The sequence below is a fragment of the Polistes dominula genome, unplaced genomic scaffold, assembly GCF_049000335.1.
Source record: "Polistes dominula isolate Pdom_NZ unplaced genomic scaffold, Pdom_raw_medaka contig_32, whole genome shotgun sequence".
In the NCBI taxonomy this organism is placed as follows: domain Eukaryota; kingdom Metazoa; phylum Arthropoda; class Insecta; order Hymenoptera; family Vespidae; genus Polistes; species Polistes dominula.
The window spans coordinates 2,588,322-2,607,868 of record NW_028300880.1 but is presented as its reverse complement, the minus strand read 5'-3'; the positions used below and the strand labels follow the sequence as shown (position 1 = coordinate 2,607,868).

Below are 19,547 nucleotides of genomic sequence, written 5' to 3'. Positions count from 1 at the left end.
TATTGTATGAAACAAAGTAACGCGTTTTAATTTGATACCCAAAGTATTTATTTATTATTTCATTTGATTGAACCACCGTCCTCCTCATCGTTTAGTCGCATGCAAAAGGTGTGAAATTAAATAAAATCAATCCATGTGAACAACAACGTGAACAAACAACCCCCAACCTGTAAACTGAATAATATTACTGATTTTTAGTTTTACGTTTGTGTCCATTAATCTTACCAGTAGTTTTGAAGTATTTTATTTTTGATGTTGTTTTCTTATTAGCAGGATATTCTCATTTACAAGTTTCCCCAAACCCGCCCACCCCCTTAAATCCCAGTAGGTGTGGCCTTGAAAATTTGTCTGGCTAGAATCCAAAGTACTTTAAATATCATATTAAATCCTAATAATTAACTGTACACACTTCTAACTTTGATAATTTCATTAAATTTAGGCAAGCTGCTGAATTGACTGAAAGAACATCGTCAGAACAAGCGGCAGCTATCAAGGAACCACTGGGTGCTGTTAACAAACGTTGGGATGGTTTGCTCAGAGGTGTTGTTGAGAGACAACGACTTTTGGAAAATGCGTTGTTACGATTAGGACAATTCCAACACGCATTGGACGAGTTATTAGTTTGGATCGATAAAACTGATAGAACTTTGGATAATTTGAAAGCAGTTGCTGGTGATCCACAAGTTATCGAAGTGGAATTAGCTAAATTGAAGGTTTTGGTGAACGATATTCAAGCTCATCAAACAAGCGTGGACACATTGAACGATGCTGGAAGACAATTGATCGAAGATGGCAAAGGTACAGCAGAGGCATCAACAACTGCAGAAAAATTGGGCACGTTGAATCGTCGTTGGAGAGATTTGCTGCAACGTGCTGCTGACCGTCAAAGAGAATTGGAGGATGCATTGCGAGAAGCCCAATCGTTCACAGCTGAGATACAAGATTTGTTATCGTGGTTGGGTGACGTTGACAATATGATCGTAGCTTCCAAACCTGTCGGTGGTTTACCCGAAACAGCATCAGAACAATTGGAACGTTTTATGGAAATTTACAACGAATTAGAACAAAATCGTCCTAAAGTTGAAACCGTTTTACAACAGGGACAGGAATACATGAAACGTGCCGATGCAAGTAGTGCTGGTGGTCTCAATCACAATCTAAGAACTTTGAAACAAAGATGGGACAATGTAACTGCACGTGCCAGTGATAAAAAAGATCAAATTGGAGATAGCATTGAAGGAAGCTACCGAGTTCCATGACGCTTTACAAGCATTCGTCGATTGGCTGACAAATGCTGAAAAGATTTTGACGAATCTCAAACCTGTTTCGAGAGTTATGGAAATTGTATTGTCTCAAATAGAAGAACATAAACAATTTCAAAAAGATGTGGGTGTTCACAGAGAAACTATGTTAAATTTGGATAAAAAGGGAACACATTTGAAATATTTTTCACAAAAACAGGATGTGATACTTATTAAGAATTTATTAATAAGCGTTCAACACAGATGGGAACGTGTTGTATCAAAATCAGCTGAGAGAACTCGTGCGTTGGATCATGGTTATAAAGAAGCAAGAGAGTTTCACGATGCATGGTCGAATTTGCTCAATTGGTTGGACGAAACGGAGAAAACTTTGGACGAAGTTGCTACCGATGGTCTTGGTGGAAACGATCCAGAAAAGATCAAATCACGTTTGAACAAACATCGTGAAATTCAAAAAGCATTGAGTGCTAAACAAGGTACTTACGATACTACCATGAAAAATGGTAAAACGTTGAAAGACAAAGCACCGAAAACTGACGAGTTAGCATTGAAAGAATTATTGATTGAATTGAAGAACAAATGGACAATCGTGTGTTCTAAATGTGTCGACAGGCAAAGAAAATTGGAAGAAGCTTTATTGTTCTCGGGACAATTCAAAGATGCAATTCAAGCTCTTTTAGATTGGTTAGGTAAAATGGAAAAGAATTTATCTAACACTGGACCGTTGTATGGTGATTTGGACACCGTTACGAATCTCGTTGAACAACACAAAACTTTCGAAAAGGATTTGGAATCTCGTAAATATCAAATGGAATCTGTCATCAAAACTGGATACGAATTGCAATCTAAAGCTTCAGTTGAAGATGCTTCCTTGATTAAATCACAATTGTACGAACTCAATACATTATGGGACGCCGTGACTGATCTGTCATTGAAAAAATCTGAAAGATTGGAGGAAGCTATGAGAGAAGCAGAACGTTTGCACAAAGCTGTACACGTTTTGCTCGAATGGTTGAGCGACGCTGAAATGAAACTCAGATTCGCTGGACAATTACCGGAAGATGAACAAGAAAGTAGAAACCAATTGATGGAACATGAAAAGTTCCTACGCGAATTGAAATCTAAAGAAGTAGAAAAGGACAATACTTTGGAATTGGCACACGTGATTTTGGGTAAAGCTCATCCCGATGGGGCTGCTGTTATCAAACATTGGATTACAATTATCCAATCTAGATGGGAAGAAGTTTCTATTTGGGCTCAACAAAGAAATCAAAGGCTTGAAAATCACATGCGTGGTCTACAAGTAAATTGATTAAACATTTTAATTAATTAATTAATTTAAATATCATTGTTTATGTTTCTAATATGTCTTGTAGGATCTGGACAATCTTTTAGAAGAATTGTTGGCTTGGTTGGAAGGATTGGCAAACACATTGAACACTCTTGAAAGTGAACCACTTCCTGACGATCGTCCAACTCTCGAAATGCTCATTGCTGATCACAGAGAATTTATGGAAAATGCTAGCAGAAGGCAGAACGAAGTTGATCGTGTTTGCAAAGCTAGACAAATCAAAGCTGCTAAGGAAGGACGAAAAGTACCAAAAGCTAAATCACCAGCACCTGTGTGAGTAGAATTCAAATGTTAATCATTTCATCGTGTATACAATTCAAAATGACATCCAAATTTAATTATCATTTTAAACAAATCGGTTAGCATAATGCTAGGATCGTTATTTTATTGATCAATCATTTTCAATTAGCTGAAATTAAGTCATTAATTTAAAAAGATTACATCTTTTTTATTTATTATAGAGATAATATCAAATTAATGTTGCTTTATATGTACTTTAACAATTATAAACAAAATTGCAGCTTGAATTATGTTCGATTACATGGAGAGAATTTTTTTTTTATGAACGTTTTTTATTATTCATGTTTTGGCACAAATATATGTATAGCACGTGTTGTTTTTTAGTTTATTTTTTATATTTTATGTTGGCACCTATTTTATGTTTATGTTCTTATGCTTGTATCATTTGTAATTTGTGTACGTTTTTGCATGTTATTTTAAATATTTCGGGACAGCAGTAAGGAACAATACCAAGATGTGGAACAGGAACAACCACCTTCCAGAAAGCAAAGGTATAATTTTCTAATTCAAAAGAGAAATCATTCGAATTTTCATTCATTTCATCGATAAAATCGCATGGAATATACTACGTGACGTATAATTTGCTTTATTTATTTATTCATTTATTTATTAGCATTATTGTTCAATATGTAAAGCTTGAAATTAGTTGTGTAATTTTACAACTATCATTGCATGATTTTTGAAATTAAATGTTTGCTTAATGTGCATATATTTGGCTAATGTAAATTAACATAAACACGTAGGAACATTTAACAAACACTTCTCACTAAATTCAATGTTTTCCCTGAAAAATAAGAAGAAGGTACACAGTCCACAAAATCTGAACTCGGTGAACATGGTGAAGCTGCATAAATTGGAAGACAAAAGAAGAATCTCGAATCAAATTCCTAACATTCTTATGCATCTTTGTTTAAGTAATGTTATTAACAAACTTACTAACAATATGTAGTAAATATTTCACTAATCTTTCGCTATTGTTTGTTCAATTCAAAAAAATCAAATTGATCAACTAATACATCAATTTTTAGAAAACTCATCCATTCACCTAATGTTACACATCAAATTAAATAATTAAAAATTGGATTAAACAAAAGCATTATAAATTATTATATACACATACATAACATGCATACATTTAAAACACTCATACATTTGCAATTGTATCTCACGATTTGAAAACAACTTATCACATATTTAAAAGAAACACTCCATTTTCTTCATTCATACTCAATACACTCATTACAACATAAAAAGAAGGGACATATAGTATAGTATTTATTTAAAAATAAAAACAACACTGCATTGAGACGCAGAAAAATTGAAAAGCAAAATCAGAAGCCTCTCCTACGTGTAAGGTCCAGTAGAGAGTGTTTTGAGTGACGTGAGGCATGTTCTTGTTTAGCCGAGCCAGCCCGGGTCGTGACAGGACGCCAGATCTTTCATTGCCACACATTGGTCCACGTTTTCCACCGAAAGGAAGGTGCGTGTGCGTTTCGGACATTTTGTTTCTTTTGAGAAAAATAAAACACATACTGAGTATCGTTTATCAATGATAAACCTATCATTTGATTTTCAAAATCCTATCATTTGATTTAACATTTTTAATTTGTCCTTTTTTCTCTAATATTCCCCCATCTTGCATTTTTTAATTTATTTATTTCATTTTGTTCTGTTTATTTTCAATGTTTACATTCGTTACGTTAGGGGTGTATCCGTTTAATTGTGCCGTTTCAAAAAAAAATACAAATCTTGTATTAACAGAAATCAAATGAACAATTTATATCATGATACTATTTAAATGTTTTATTGTTGAATGTTTAATTTATTTTAATTTTGCGTTTTTCTTTTTCTTCCCTTTTTTTTCCTACAATTCTCCTAAGCAGCAAAGGAGCAGAACCAGAGTTCCGTAGTCCAAGGGTGAAACTTTTATGGGACAGGTGGCGTCACGTTTGGATGTTAGCGTGGGAACGTCAACGTCGTTTACAAGACAAATATAATTACATTCAAGAATTGGATCGGGTTGCTAATTTCAGTTGGGAAGATTGGCGCAAGAGGGTAAGCAGAAAAATTCATTTTATATATAATCATACTTTATACAAAATAATATCCTATTTCTTTTTTTACAGTTCCTCAAGTTTATGAATCATAAAAAATCAAGACTGACAGATCTGTTCAGAAAAATGGATAAAAATAATGACGGTCTTATACCCCGTGAAGATTTCATTCAAGGAATAATGAACACCAGTTAGTATAACAATAATGTTTACTTTTAAAACCCAACACTCTCTTGTTTTGTAAACAATGAGTCAGACTCATGGTAAACAAAAATTGTGGGCACAATAAGCATGAGCCTGACTCGTGGTTCAATTGTTACTTGATTATTTATTTATGAAATTATTGTTCATAATTAATACTTGAATTAATAAGCAAGTATTTGTATTGAATTTAAGATTTGAATTTAAGATTTGAATTTAACATTTGTTTTTATTTTTGTTTTTTCTATAGAATTTGAAACATCTCGGTTGGAAATGGGAGCAGTTGCTGATTTGTTTGATCGTCATGGGGAAGGTTTGATTGATTGGAAAGAATTCATAGCTGCATTGAGACCTGATTGGGAAGAACGTCGTACTTACAATGACACTGATAAAATACATGACGAAGTTAAACGATTGGTCATGTTGTGTACCTGTCGACAAAAGTTCAGAGTTTTCCAAGTTGGTGAAGGAAAATACAGGGTAAGTTTCATTTAGTAATAAACATAATTGTTTAATATAAATAAAATTAATATTAATAATTATTTTAAATAATTGTATACGTTTTAAATGAATTTAGAATTGTTAAAAATATCAGCAAGATAAAATGGGACTCCTATTTGGGTTGGTGATGAAACCAAAATAGTTTAAATATAATAAAGGTCTAATATTAATTTTGTTATGATATAATAATTAATAGTAATAAATTATTCTCTTAAATAATTGCTTAAATTTCATAGTATATGTTATTATATAATGTTATATTAATTATTCGGGTTGCTGATAAAACAAAAATAGTTAGAAAATAGCAAAGTTTTAGTATTAATTTTGTTATGGTATCAGAATTAATAGTAATAAGTTATTAAATAATTCTTTGAATTTATGATACATATATATATATTATTATTATATCATATTATGTTGATTAAATTTGTATATTGAATTAATTAATATTATTTAAATTGTATTTTGTTTTTTTGTTTAGTTTGGTGACAGTCAAAAGCTACGTCTAGTCAGGATTTTAAGATCCACGGTTATGGTTAGAGTTGGTGGTGGTTGGGTAGCCCTAGACGAATTCCTATTGAAAAATGATCCATGTCGCGGTAAGTACTCACATATATATATATTATTTATTTATTTATTTGCAAATGAAATGATATTAAAAACAATTCGGGTTACGGTAAGCTACCTTTCACAATATACAACTGCAATTTAATAAAATATTGAAATATCATACATAAAATCATTTATTAAAATAATTAATAAATAATTAATTATTTATTAATTTATTTATTATCTTACCTTAGCCCGAAAATTAAAAAAAAATATATATATTTAAGACAATTCAAAGGTTAGGCAACGAATACAAAAAAGAAAAAAATCGTATGAAAAATCCGTAAGAGAAACAAAATAATTCTAAATTATTATATTAACAAAGTTATCTATATATATATTGAATTACTAAATAATAATAATAACATTGTGTGTATATATATACATATTATATATATCATAGTTGAAGTATGATATTTTCTGCCTGATTTTATTAATAATCGTGACAATAACACGCGTGTGATGATTTTTTTAAATGAGACAATAATTAGTAAATTAATTAATCTAATTAGCATTAGATTAGATTAACGCTATATAAAAGAACAAAAGAAAATATGTCTGAAATATTTTCACAAACGTTTAATCCTTTTTCCTTCCTCTCTTCTGAATCATCCCTTCCGAGGCAGCTAACGTGTGTCTTTTAATTTTCTATGTTATTATTTAATTAATTTTTGTTCTCTGTGTGAAATGATCATCATTAATAATTAATTAATTATCATATTAATATTAATGTTAATTAATAATTAATATATATAATCATTTGCGCATATGTTTGTTCTTTTTGTTTAATTTTTAATAATAATTTACAATTAATGCCAATTATTCTAATCAATTTTTATTTAATTGTCTAATTATTTTGCTTATTATTATTATTATTATTTAAATTAATTTATTATTTAATTTTTTTTAAATAAAATCATCATCTCTCTTGCATCTTGCAAATTTCACTTTGTGATGAATTTTTTTTTGATTAAAATTACGATGAAAATCGTACAAGTATATTTTAATTAACAAATTATTATATTTAAAATAATAAACAATTCGATTAATCGGTTTTTTTATTCGACGTGTTTACCAATTACCAAAAACAACAAAAACAAACCACCCCTTGTACCTTTTGAACAATGTTAAATAATCATAATTGCGTTTGTGTGTATGATCTCAACTCCTGAGGTACGAAAACGTTGTGATTAATCGCATCATTTATTAATAAACAAAATCAACTTTTTTTTAATAATATTAATAATAATATTAATAATAATAGAATGTGTGCAAAAGAGGGACGTGTGTGAAAGAAAGTGTGTGTCCGCTGACTTTTATTTCTTTTGCTTAGCTGATTGCTAAACTAACAAATATATTTATAATAAATTAATAAAAGAATTATTTATTATAAATATATTATTATATTAAAAGGGTTATTATGGTTTGAGGGTTTTCATTGGGGGCTTTTAAACTGTATATGTTGCAATTAATATTAGTGATCATTATTATTTCAGAAAATTATTTTATTAATTTAATTAAATTGTTTATTTGAATTATAATATTTAAACAATTATATAAATTTATCTAGAATTATTTTTACCATAAAAAAAAATATAATTTCATGGTCATAGTATTTTTTATGTAGTAAAAAAAAAAATAAAGTATTTGTAATATAAATTAAATTAATTTTCTGAAATAATACAAGATCGTTTAAAGATTGTAGATAAAAGGTATATTTAAAGTAGATAAATTAAATACTAATTTCCAATACTAATATTAAATAACTTAACCTTAATCCCATCCCATATTCTTTCCACATTTTCCCATATCTTTCTCTCTCTTTCTCTAAAAACACTTCCAAATATTCCAAATCATTGCAATATTTCATATTCTCTCTCTCTTTCTCTCTCTCTCTCACTCCTTTTCTTTATTTATGGTATATTTATAATATACAAATAATTTGGATTCCTAATTATTTTTTGGATCTAAATATCATCCCCCAAAAATGGTTTCGTATTTTTTTGTTTTTTGTTTTTGTTTTGATCGAAACATAACCTATATGTGTTGCATGGTATTTTTGATTCTTTCGTAAACAAAATTGATTGATTGATTGATTGACTGATTGATTGATTGATTGATTGAAAAACAAAATTAAAAATAAAAAAAAACATAACAAAATTATTCATAATTATCGTTAATGCGTTAAGTTTTTCTAATGCCAATACCGGATCCTAACAAACCGGAACAACATGAGGGCTGGTGTCCGCTCGGTGAGGACTTTTTTACATGCACAAACAAACATATTCATGGTCTATGTATTTTAATTAGGTGTAATTAATTATAGCAATCCCTTTTTGTACAAATATTTCTATTATTTCTTTTTTTTCTAATATTCAGTTTGCTTACAAGTCCCATGCAATGTTTGCCAAACCATAAAAACTTAGTCAACTTTTTAACAAACTTGATTATTGATTTTTTTTTTTGATTAAATAATGTAGATAAATTAATTATTCGATATATTTTTTAAACAACAAACACCAAGAATAATTATAGACCATGAAATTGATTTTCCCCCGTGTATTGTGCATGATACGTGTGAAGTTTTTCTATTCCTATTGTTTGTTATATTATTAAATATTGTAAATACAATTTATATTTAATATATCGAGCCCGCCTAATTTGTTGCCGTTGTTTGTATGGGTGTAACAAATACCTGATCGAGGTTAGACCATTAGATCAATCGCTAAGGCGTAAAAGTAGTTTAGAAAATATTTTTCTAATTTTTCTATGTTTGTAATTTTAAAATAAATTAATTATAATTGATGATAATATCGATTGCGAAATATAATAGTTGCGTCAGAATGAAGAATGTTCCTAGAAATTATTACCTCAAATTGGGTGATACAATAGAAATGATTAAGCTAATAATTTCTAAGGATATTCTTTAAATGGCGTTACGAATATTCTTCCATGCGATTTAATCATCAAAGATAATTAATACATATAATATATATTAAAAATTTAAACAAAACAGTATATTTTTATAGAAAATAAAAATATTTTTATAATAATTAAATTAAATGACAATCCACAGCCTAGCATTGAAATTATCTCGACTGGTGTAGTATTTTTGAAGTTGTGTACAGCAGTTGTTTTGACATCTTTTGGCATGGTGTTTTTTTGAAATAATTAATTACAATACTTTTTGAGATGATTAATTTTGTTTTTTGGTTTTTTTTTCTTTTGTATATTAATTATATTTAATTTATATTTTTTGTAAATAAACATTTTGGTAGAGATTGTTTGCTATGTAAAATATAACATTAAATATGCGGATTTTAAAATACCACATTGATTGGGTAGCTGATAAGAAAAAAAAATAGGAAGGAGATAAAAGAGGAGACGCCAAAAATATTGCAAAAATAAATGCAAGTAGTTGACAGCATGGTGGAAAGAAAGCAAATTATGGAAAGCACATGAATTTTTTTTTGTTTCCTTTCATTCGTTTCATGTTACAATAAACAAAATCTACTTTGTTTTGTTTTTGTTTTGTTTTTTTTTCATTTAATCTCATACAACATTTTTCTAATTTTGATTTGATTAGCGCTGTATTTTTTTTTATTTTCAAATGCAAATCATTTGAGTTAGCATGAAACGATGTTCATAATTATAAATATCGTGGCTTTTGTCAATGAAAGTATAAAAAAAAAACATACAAAAAGATAAATCATTAACCTGTTAACCGGGGAGTCCCCTTGGTCCGTACGTTAGTGATCTAGATGGCGCTACCCTACGCCTCCTTACTTTTTTTGGCGGGAATAACTTGTTCACAATTTAATTATTATTATATATGCTTAAAATAAATGAAAAGATTATGAAATATAAATTTTTTTCGTTTATTTATATATAAAGTACAAAAGTTTGTTGTACCTTAAGCTTTATAGTAATACGTTTGACGTATTTATACGTCCCACCCGGTTAACAGGTTAAACTTTGGATTTGAAATTGAGCTTTTGTAAAAATTGTCGTCAATATATATTCACCATAGATATATATCCCATTAATTTGGGATTCATTCATTCGATTTTATGTTTATCTCTCGTTTGATTTTTTATTTTTAATGTATAAATATTATATATATATATATATGCATCATAGATGTTTTTTCATTTTTTTTATATAATTTTTCTCCTTTTCGAAAAAAAAAACGTTCTAAATATAGTGTTTTATTTTTTCTTTCTTTTTCATATTACTTACACACACAACGAACAAACCATACACGCAACCATTACACACCGGTACACGCACACTCTTTCATTCTATCTTTCTCTATCTCTTACTTTCTTTCTTTCCAACTTTATTCTAATTTCCATTCCTTCGTTCTATCTTTCTCTATGTAAAATTCTGTAATACGCATCCGTCTATAATTTGCATGATCTTTCTATTTTATATTAATATCAATATCTGTCTAACAATCAATATATTTACTTTTCTTCTTCTCTTTTTATTAAATAAAAATATAAAAAAAAATAAAAACAAAAAATAAATTTTACTGTAATATTTATGAATTTAAAATTAATCCCTAAAATTGTTACTGTATTTTTTCTATAAATTATTTCTCTTTTATATTACAACAACAACAAAATTGAAAAAAAATGCTACTACAATTGAAATTAAATTTTGAAACAATTATTGTACTTTTAAACTTCTCTGTCTCTGTCTCTCTCTCTCTCTCCCTCTCTCTCTCTATCTATCTTTCTATTTATCTATCTCTTTCTCTGTCTTTTATTCTGTAAAAAAAAAAAACTAAAAAAAAAATACTCTCTTTGGCACCTCCTCTCATAAACCCGGCATTATTCCCATAACGCCTTCCTTCTAACTGCGTGCACGCAATACACTGTAGCCAAGGGAAGAACGAATATCGAGCTGAGGGAGCAATTCATATTGGCGGATGGTGTCAGCCAGACAATGACAGCATTCAGATCGAAGCCAAGTCCAACGTCGACACTTCAACGTACACAAATGTCCACACCTGGACCCATCACCAAGGTAATGTCATCCAGTATGGTGAGCACTATCACATCAAAAAACACACATACACATATACACCTACTTTCTTCCTCAAAGAACAAATATTGGTATCCTCATCACTACGACAAATCTCGTAATGAAAGATAATGAATTTTTTAATCTATCGATTTTTTTCCTATGAAAATCTTTTCTTTTCTTCTTTCTTTATATTCGAGGATTCTTTGTCGACCATTTTGGTTTTTTTTCTTTGTCGACCATTTTATTCGTTCTTTTTATTATATTCGTTTTTTATTTTATTATATTGATATGGTTCGTTAAGAATCCTTGCTTTGATATACTTGTTCTACTTTTTCTTGTCTGTTTTGTTTTCATCTTCATTCTTGTACGATCTTAAAAAGTGAACTTCATTGATGCACTTTGATGTGTTCGTTCGTAAGTTCATTTTTAGGATCGAGACAATTATTTCCATTCATTTTCGATCATTGCTTCATTCATAATCATACATATACGTATAAATTTGTGTATATTTTATTATATGGGAAATATGGTATATAATAATTCATGCATGATCAATTATCGGATTCCATGGACGCCATTTTTCATCGTACTTGGTGAGTACTCTAGATTATATCGTGACAAAAGAAAAATGAAATAAGGATTGATTTAATATAAAATGAATAAAGGTGAATTATTATATTTATAATTTGTTGTCCTGTTTTGCATGAGCATGGCGAAGGTTTGACCAAAGGATTTATTTTAGTTGGTTGTATTTCGCTGTTATAGAAAATAGTCGCTTTTAATCTTACTATCTTATCTTTTCTATTTATTATTTGATATGAAAACTTTTTGGATAAAAAGAGGCATTGGTGAAAACGCCTTGTGTGATAGTCCATCGTTTTATGGCTTTGGTAAGCAATTGTTTTTTTGTATCGATAGCAAAAGCGAAAGCAAATTTTTAAAAAATACAAAAAAATAAATCAAAAATTATATATCTATATATATTTATATATATATATATATAGTATATAATTAATATTTTATCCAATCGACGCATCAGCACCTCAGGAGATGTGATTTCAAGATTTTGTTTTATTTAAAAAGAAAAAGAATAATTGTTTAATTAAATATAAATTTGTTTATTAATTTCATAGGAAATTATATTTAACGCCATCTAAAGAAGATTCCTAGAAACTATTTCCCCGAATGGTAAGAAAGATCTGTTCTGTTGATAACACAGTGAGTTTTGACGAACAGTTTCTAGGAATATGCTTCAGATGACGCCACGTTTATCTTCTATGCGATTTTACCATCAGTAATAAAAAAAAACACACACATAATTACTTCGAAAAAAATCAAATCAGCAATCGTAGGATTTTTTTTTTCGAAAAAAAACGTTCCTTTAAATTATCAAATAAAATGAGATAAAAAAATTCATAAAAATTAATTTTCAGTAGAGGTATAAATGAAAATAAAAAAAAAAATATGATTTTTTTATAATCAAAATGGAGTACTTTTTGTAATAATTCGAGAAACGACAGCTGCCTCGTAGAAATTTGGGACGAGGTTGAGAAGAGAGAAATGAAAATGAAATGAAAAGAAAATGTTCAGCATGAGATAGAACAAAAAAAAAAAAATTAGGTGGGTGGTATGATCGCTAAATTTTGTCGTTTATTATGGGTGTAGCGGAGGAGTTTATGAGCCAGCTGATGCCGATATTTGAGAGTTTGAGGCAAAAGGAGGACCTTCCGTGCTCGTATCCCCTTCATATGCACGCCCCCTCTTATCACTGGGTAAATAACAACAACAAGTTTCTCTATTAGTTCTGCTGTCGTTTTTTTACGAACTGATTTGTATTTCTCTCTCTATTTCTCTCTCCTCTCTATTATAATACTACTACTATTACTATACTATTCACTACTACTATATTATAATTATTATTATTATTTGACTCCATCCAAATTATTGTTTTAGTTGATTTTACATTTAATTGTGAGTTTGATTGATATTTGTACGCTTGAAATCCATCTCGCAAATTATTCTAGTGCTAGTGTGAAACAAGTAAACAAAAAAAAACCCCTCTTTTAAACCCCCACCCAACCCCCTTGGTTTAATTCTCGATGTCCTTTCTCTTTCTAGCTCGTTATTATTAATTAGGTCAATAAATTCCTTTAATCTATTTGTACGCCATCTTATTACTACGTAAATCAAATTATACAAAATTATTGGCTAATTGAATTCACATTTTTAAGTTAGGTTCGATCGAGAGCAAGGACATTGAGTTCAATGTGCCTAAATATTTGACTATAGCATGTCGATCAATTTTATAAAAAGCATCCCCTTTTCTTTCACGCTAAAAGTGCGTTTTATATTCCACTGTTAATTATTATTATAAAAAAAAATTTAAATAAAATGATTAACCCTTTCGTATTAGGATGTTTATTAGATAATTCTCATGGCAACACTCCTATATGGGTCGGTTGATTGTTCATACATGGGCTTGTTTTGCATGGATGACCCATATATGGGTCGTTAGAGTATTTGAAAGGGTTAAAAGTTTATCAAAAGAGTGTGCTTTTTAATTATAATTTTATTCTAACCAAAATATTCTTCTCATATAAAAATAATAACAGAAAATTCGTTGAATTTATTAAAAAAACTAAAGTAGTAGTGTTGATCACGTGATAGTGGTAATCAAATTCGTAATCATTTATTTAACAAACAAAAAACCCTTTAATGAATGAATTAGGATAAATTTGTATTTTCATATTTTCTTTTTCTACTCTCCTATAAGTTTCTTGCTTTTTTCCATTACGTTGGTTGTTCTTTTTTTAAATCTTTAGCTGATTCCTTTCTGCTGCTGTTATTCATTTTCAATTAGTTCGTATTTGAATTGGTACAATGATTAGTTTGAACAAAAAAAAAGCCTCGAATATTTGTTATCATCCTAAATTACCCTAAATTATCATACACGAGTGATAATACACTTCTTCATACCCCCTCTCCCCCTTCAACCCTAACCTATTTCTTCGATAACGCCGTTCGACACGAATACAACAAATCGAAATATAATTTGTTTTTTTTTCTTTTCTTTTAAATAATAATTAATGACAAAAAGGTTAGGTTATTTGTAGGATGACATGAAAAATTGAATTAAATGCAAAGGAGAATGCTTGAAGATAAAAACGATGAGACAAATTGTTTGTTTGGTTTGATCTCTTTCTTTTTTTTGTTAATTTTTTGTTGTTGAATGAAATAAACAACATACACATATTACACACGAGATATTTGATATATATATATGGGTAGTTGGTTTCATTTAATTTTTTTTTGTTGGTTCTTTTGTTTAAAATACGAGTTATATGCATAACCGAATATGTGTCATGTATTGATGCGTTGCATAGTGGCGTTGATCGGAGATACTTCGAATCACCATAAACTACTGTATCTCTCCCAACTTCTTTTGGTAAGTCTGCATGTAATTCGATTAATTAAATCAACCAAATTTATATATATATATATTTATATAATATATATATATGAACAAATTAATATTAATATTATAACTAAATCAATTAAGGGCCACCATCCATCTGTCATTGCCATATTCTCGTTATTCTTCTTCTTCTTCTTTGTGTTCTTCTTCTCCTTTCCTTCCTTTTTTAATTTATTTATTTATTTATTTGACATTTATTCACGTAAGTTGTAAAATGTTGTTTTATCGTTTTGTTCATTGTATTTATATTTCAGTCAAGTATGAACAATTTTTTATTATTTAACAATTATTTTTTTAAATTTAGTCACACTACATGCGCATATATATACTGTATATGTGTGTGTTTGAAATATTGTTCATACTTGACTGTTCATAAACTCATCATCGAATAAAATGAAATTATTTGACAATCGTAGTGTCTGGATCAAATTAATTGCATAATACGATAATTAGAAATAATTGTTTAATTATCATCAATAGAAAATGCTTATTTAAATCGTAATAACATTTTTCGCAATTAAAGTTTGCTTTTTTCATTATATTATTCATCTTTTTTTTTTTTTAAATAATCACAAAAGAGACACTCACGAAGGTTCAACGTGTTCGTCGATATAATTGTGCACACTTAATAACGTCCAATGTTTTTTGTATTAATTTGTATCAAATGTTTATTAAATATATTGAATTTTTAATTTTTAATATTCTTTTGTCTTTCTTTTTTTTTTTTTATAAAAATACAGGTAAGAGAAAGAAGCGCAAGAAGTGTGCCAATGGGCCAATCAAGGGCCTCCCGTTCATCCCTAAGTGCAGGTACACCTGATAGTTTGAGTGACAACGAAGGATCATTCAGAATAACTGCTAGAAAAACTAGCACACCTTATAGAAGTAATCTCACACCAGGTAAATTATTTCTTTCACATTTATAATCATTAATAATAATTCTAATAATTATTCTTTAATTATTAATCATTTCAAAATAAATTAGGTGGTAGCCGACCTTCGAGTAGACCAGCGTCAAGGCCAGCATCTAGACCAACAAGTAGGCCAGGTAGTAGGCCAGCTTCAAGACAAGGAAGCAAACCACCAAGTCGTTATGGTTCAACACAATCATTGGACAGTACAGGTAAATTATTATTACAAACCATAAACCATATAAAATTCATTAAAACAAACTCAATATTAAAATCTTGAATAGATGCCATTTTAGGTTTTGTACTTTGATATAAAATTAATTGAAGTATCAAAAGTTACAAAACAAAAATGTTCAATATTTTGTTTAGATGAAGCAGGTACCCCAAGTCGAATTCCTCGTAGAACAGCATTAGGAACAACAGCAACAACACCAACATCTAGCAGACATAATAGCATTTCCGGTAGAAGATTAGGTACACCTGTTAATGGTGCAAGTTCTAGGCCACGTACACCAACTGGTTTGGTTAGTCCAGCTAGTGGCAGTGCAACCTCTAGGTTTGTACTATTTTAATAGACTTTGTTGCTTATTAATTAATTAGTAATTTAAACAACAACAACAATAAACTAACTTTTGATGCATTTAAAAGCTCGTTCGTTAATTTGCATTGATTAGAGTAGTACAAGCAAAAAACATTGTAATAATTGTAATAATTATTGTCATAACGAATTAATGATGTACGATTTTATTTATCAATTATTTTTTTTTTGTGTGTGTGGGTATTATTCATTTTTATATTTTCTTTATTTTAATTTAATTGAATTCACATTCAATTTTGTTTTGTTAGTGCGCTTTGCATAATTTTTTTAATTTCTCTCAGTAATTCATTTGTTAAATTTAAGATCCACCACAACAAGCGTTTATTGACTATATTAATATTGAAAATTAATTGTCATCAAGCTCCAAAATAATAATAGTTAACCCTTTTCGTTAATAACATTTTTTTAGGTTTGGCTCAATCCATAGAGCTTCAAGTATACCAACCCTGACTGGTGTTGGAACACCTATCAGGTAAAGCATTAATTAACCGTTAGAAAATGATCATTTTAAGAAAACAATTGGCTTGGCTTTTAATTGCTTTAAAAAAGAAACAAAAAAAAAGAAAAAACAATAACTCATCAATCTGATTGAAAATAATCGTCAAATGTTGTTGGTGGTGGAACAAGCTTATTTTTATAACTTTTTTTTAATTTCATTTTAATCATTCATATCTTTCTTCTTTTATCATTATTATTATTATTTAAAAACAACCCTTTCATTTTATACAATAAATATAAAAATAATATGTTAAATTGATCAATAAATTTGTGTTGATCTTTTCACAAGAAACTGCACAAACTTGTGTTGATCAATTATATGATTATTTTTATATTTATAAATCATTGTTCATATAACTAATAATAATCTAATGAAATAGAATGATATTAAAAAGGACATTATATACTAATCTAATTGATTGATGTGTGTGTATGGTGTGTTAATCGTTGGTATGTAAATTTAACAAACTAATATCTTCGAATGGTGATGGTTTAGCCGATCTAGGATACCTGTTTATGTGGGAATGGACATAAAATCCCCTCAATCAACAACCAGCAATATTTCAACTCATTCGACACAAAGCAACCATTCTACAATTTCTACCGATTCTACTGGGTATGACGAATGTTCTATCTCTTTCAACTATTCTATAAATCTAAAACAATAATCTTTTCTATTATTTCTTTTTCGTGTAATCTAACATCCCATTTTTTTCTTCCATCATATCATTAAATCACATATGTATAATAATTCATAAATCCCAATTAATTATTGTATGTTGCATATCAATACAAATGACAAATATCAGAATGCTTATTAAAATATTGCATAATTAAAATATACATGCTTGATAATAACAATTAACAAAACTTATAAATGCTGTAAATATAATCATAAAAATGAATAACCAATGAAAAAATTGATTAAATGATTTTTCAAAATGCCAGGAGCAGTTCCATCTGTACAAATTCAGCAACTAACATCCCATCGGCTGTTAAACACGCTAGGTAATAATAATTAACAACTAATCCCAATAATAATTTGCAATTTAAATATCATTTTACAAAATACACCCAGAATTTTTGTCAACGATAAGATGCAATCAAATTGGTGCTAACAAAATGTATGAATCATTTTAATAATATTGTTTATTTTTATTATTTATAATAGGACACGTACACCTTCAAGTGGTTCAAGCACACCATTACCACCATCATTAAAATTATCAAGAAAACCATCAGGGGCTTCAGATACTTCAGTTTCTAATACAACGCCAAGTGGAACACGTAAAGGAAAACCAACCCCTATTGATCAAAGAGCACCATTCCGATTATAATAATCTCGACGATTTCTTCTTTGCCTAATTGTTATTATTAAACATATTATATATTTTTTTTTGTTTATAATTAACGATAAAAGCTTCTTAATAATATTTGCCTATCGAAAGAAATGAGAAGAAAAACAAATATTAATATTAATAATGATTAATTAATTATCATGCTTTGTTCTCTGATGTAAAAAAAAAGAAATTAAAAGAAAAGAAAAAAGAAAGAACCAAAATAAAACTCAATGGGGTGGATTACGTAAGATCGAATTTGAAAAAAAAAGAGAAAATAATTAAGTTAAAAATTAAAAAAAAAAAAAAGAAACATGAATTAAAAGTTTATGAAAATGATGAAAATGATTGTCACACATATATGTATATTACGAATTATTGCAAGAACTAAAAATAAAATTGCAATTTATATATAAGAATGATATAGATAAAGAAAAAGAAAACAAATACAATGAAGTATTAACAATTTTTATGATTGTTTTTCACTTTTCTTTATATATATATATATGTAATACATATATGTATTCGTTTAATTTTTATATTTCAATTCGAATTTTTGTTTTTTTTTTGTATTCAATTCGCGCCTGAATGTTCTCGCTGGCTTTTATATAATATAAATAATATGCAATATAATAATAATAATAATATTAATATTATTAATAAATTAAAAAAAAATATAGCACAAATTGTGATACGAAGTTAAATGATCTTCGTGTAAGAAGAATCAGAGTAAGAGAGAGTGGCCAACTCTTTTAGTTTGTTCTCAATAGGACGAGCTTATTATAAATAATTGTCTATTATGTAATATATCTATAAGATTATACAAGAAGAAGTATATAAAAAAAAGAAACAACGTTGGTCACGGGTGACCTATGTGACAAATCAACGTCTTAATAAATAAATAAATAAATAAATAAATAATTAAATAAATAAATGCTGAGTGTTTTGATGTAATCAATTCACTCTCGCAAAAATATTGTCGAGAGTTTATCCGTGCGTTTCTATTTACGTGCTTGAACATCATCAGCTTTTTAAAAAAAAAAAAAAAAAGTATAAAAAAAAGATGTCGAAAGTGTTTCGATTAAAAAAAGGTTATAATGATAAGGATATAAAAAAAATATATATATATATATATATATATATATATATATATATATATATATATATATTTAAAAAAAAGACTTAACAATATTAAAATAAAATAAAATGAAATGAAACTTATTAAAGTACCGAATTGTTAAACGTATTAACGTACTAATTAATTACTATGAACTATGAACTATGAACTATGACGCGTCAAATAATAATAATAATAATAATAATAATAATGATAATTCTTTAATAATTTGTTTTGTTATTTTTTTTTTTTCATTTTTACCCCGTTTTTGTTTAGTTTTTTTTTTTTTAATAAACGTTTAA

At 28.2% G+C, this 19,547-nt stretch overlaps 1 protein-coding gene across 1 annotated transcript in view; it reads left to right on the top strand.

Moving 5' to 3' along the window:
- Positions 1–19,288, top strand: part of shot (dystonin-like protein short stop) — a 120,220-nt gene extending 100,932 nt beyond the window's left edge. The window contains 18 exon segments of the mRNA XM_089175266.1: positions 440–1,208; positions 1,210–2,565; positions 2,639–2,886; positions 3,351–3,404; positions 4,316–4,393; positions 4,797–4,968; positions 5,040–5,157; positions 5,419–5,648; positions 6,151–6,268; positions 8,468–8,530; positions 11,164–11,309; positions 15,525–15,684; positions 15,770–15,907; positions 16,065–16,251; positions 16,703–16,765; positions 17,288–17,407; positions 17,740–17,799; positions 17,963–19,288. Of these exon segments, the coding sequence (XP_089031392.1) occupies positions 440–1,208; positions 1,210–2,565; positions 2,639–2,886; positions 3,351–3,404; positions 4,316–4,393; positions 4,797–4,968; positions 5,040–5,157; positions 5,419–5,648; positions 6,151–6,268; positions 8,468–8,530; positions 11,164–11,309; positions 15,525–15,684; positions 15,770–15,907; positions 16,065–16,251; positions 16,703–16,765; positions 17,288–17,407; positions 17,740–17,799; positions 17,963–18,128 (4,246 nt within the window). The 3' untranslated portion in view covers positions 18,129–19,288.
- Positions 19,289–19,547: the final 259 nt, after the last annotated feature.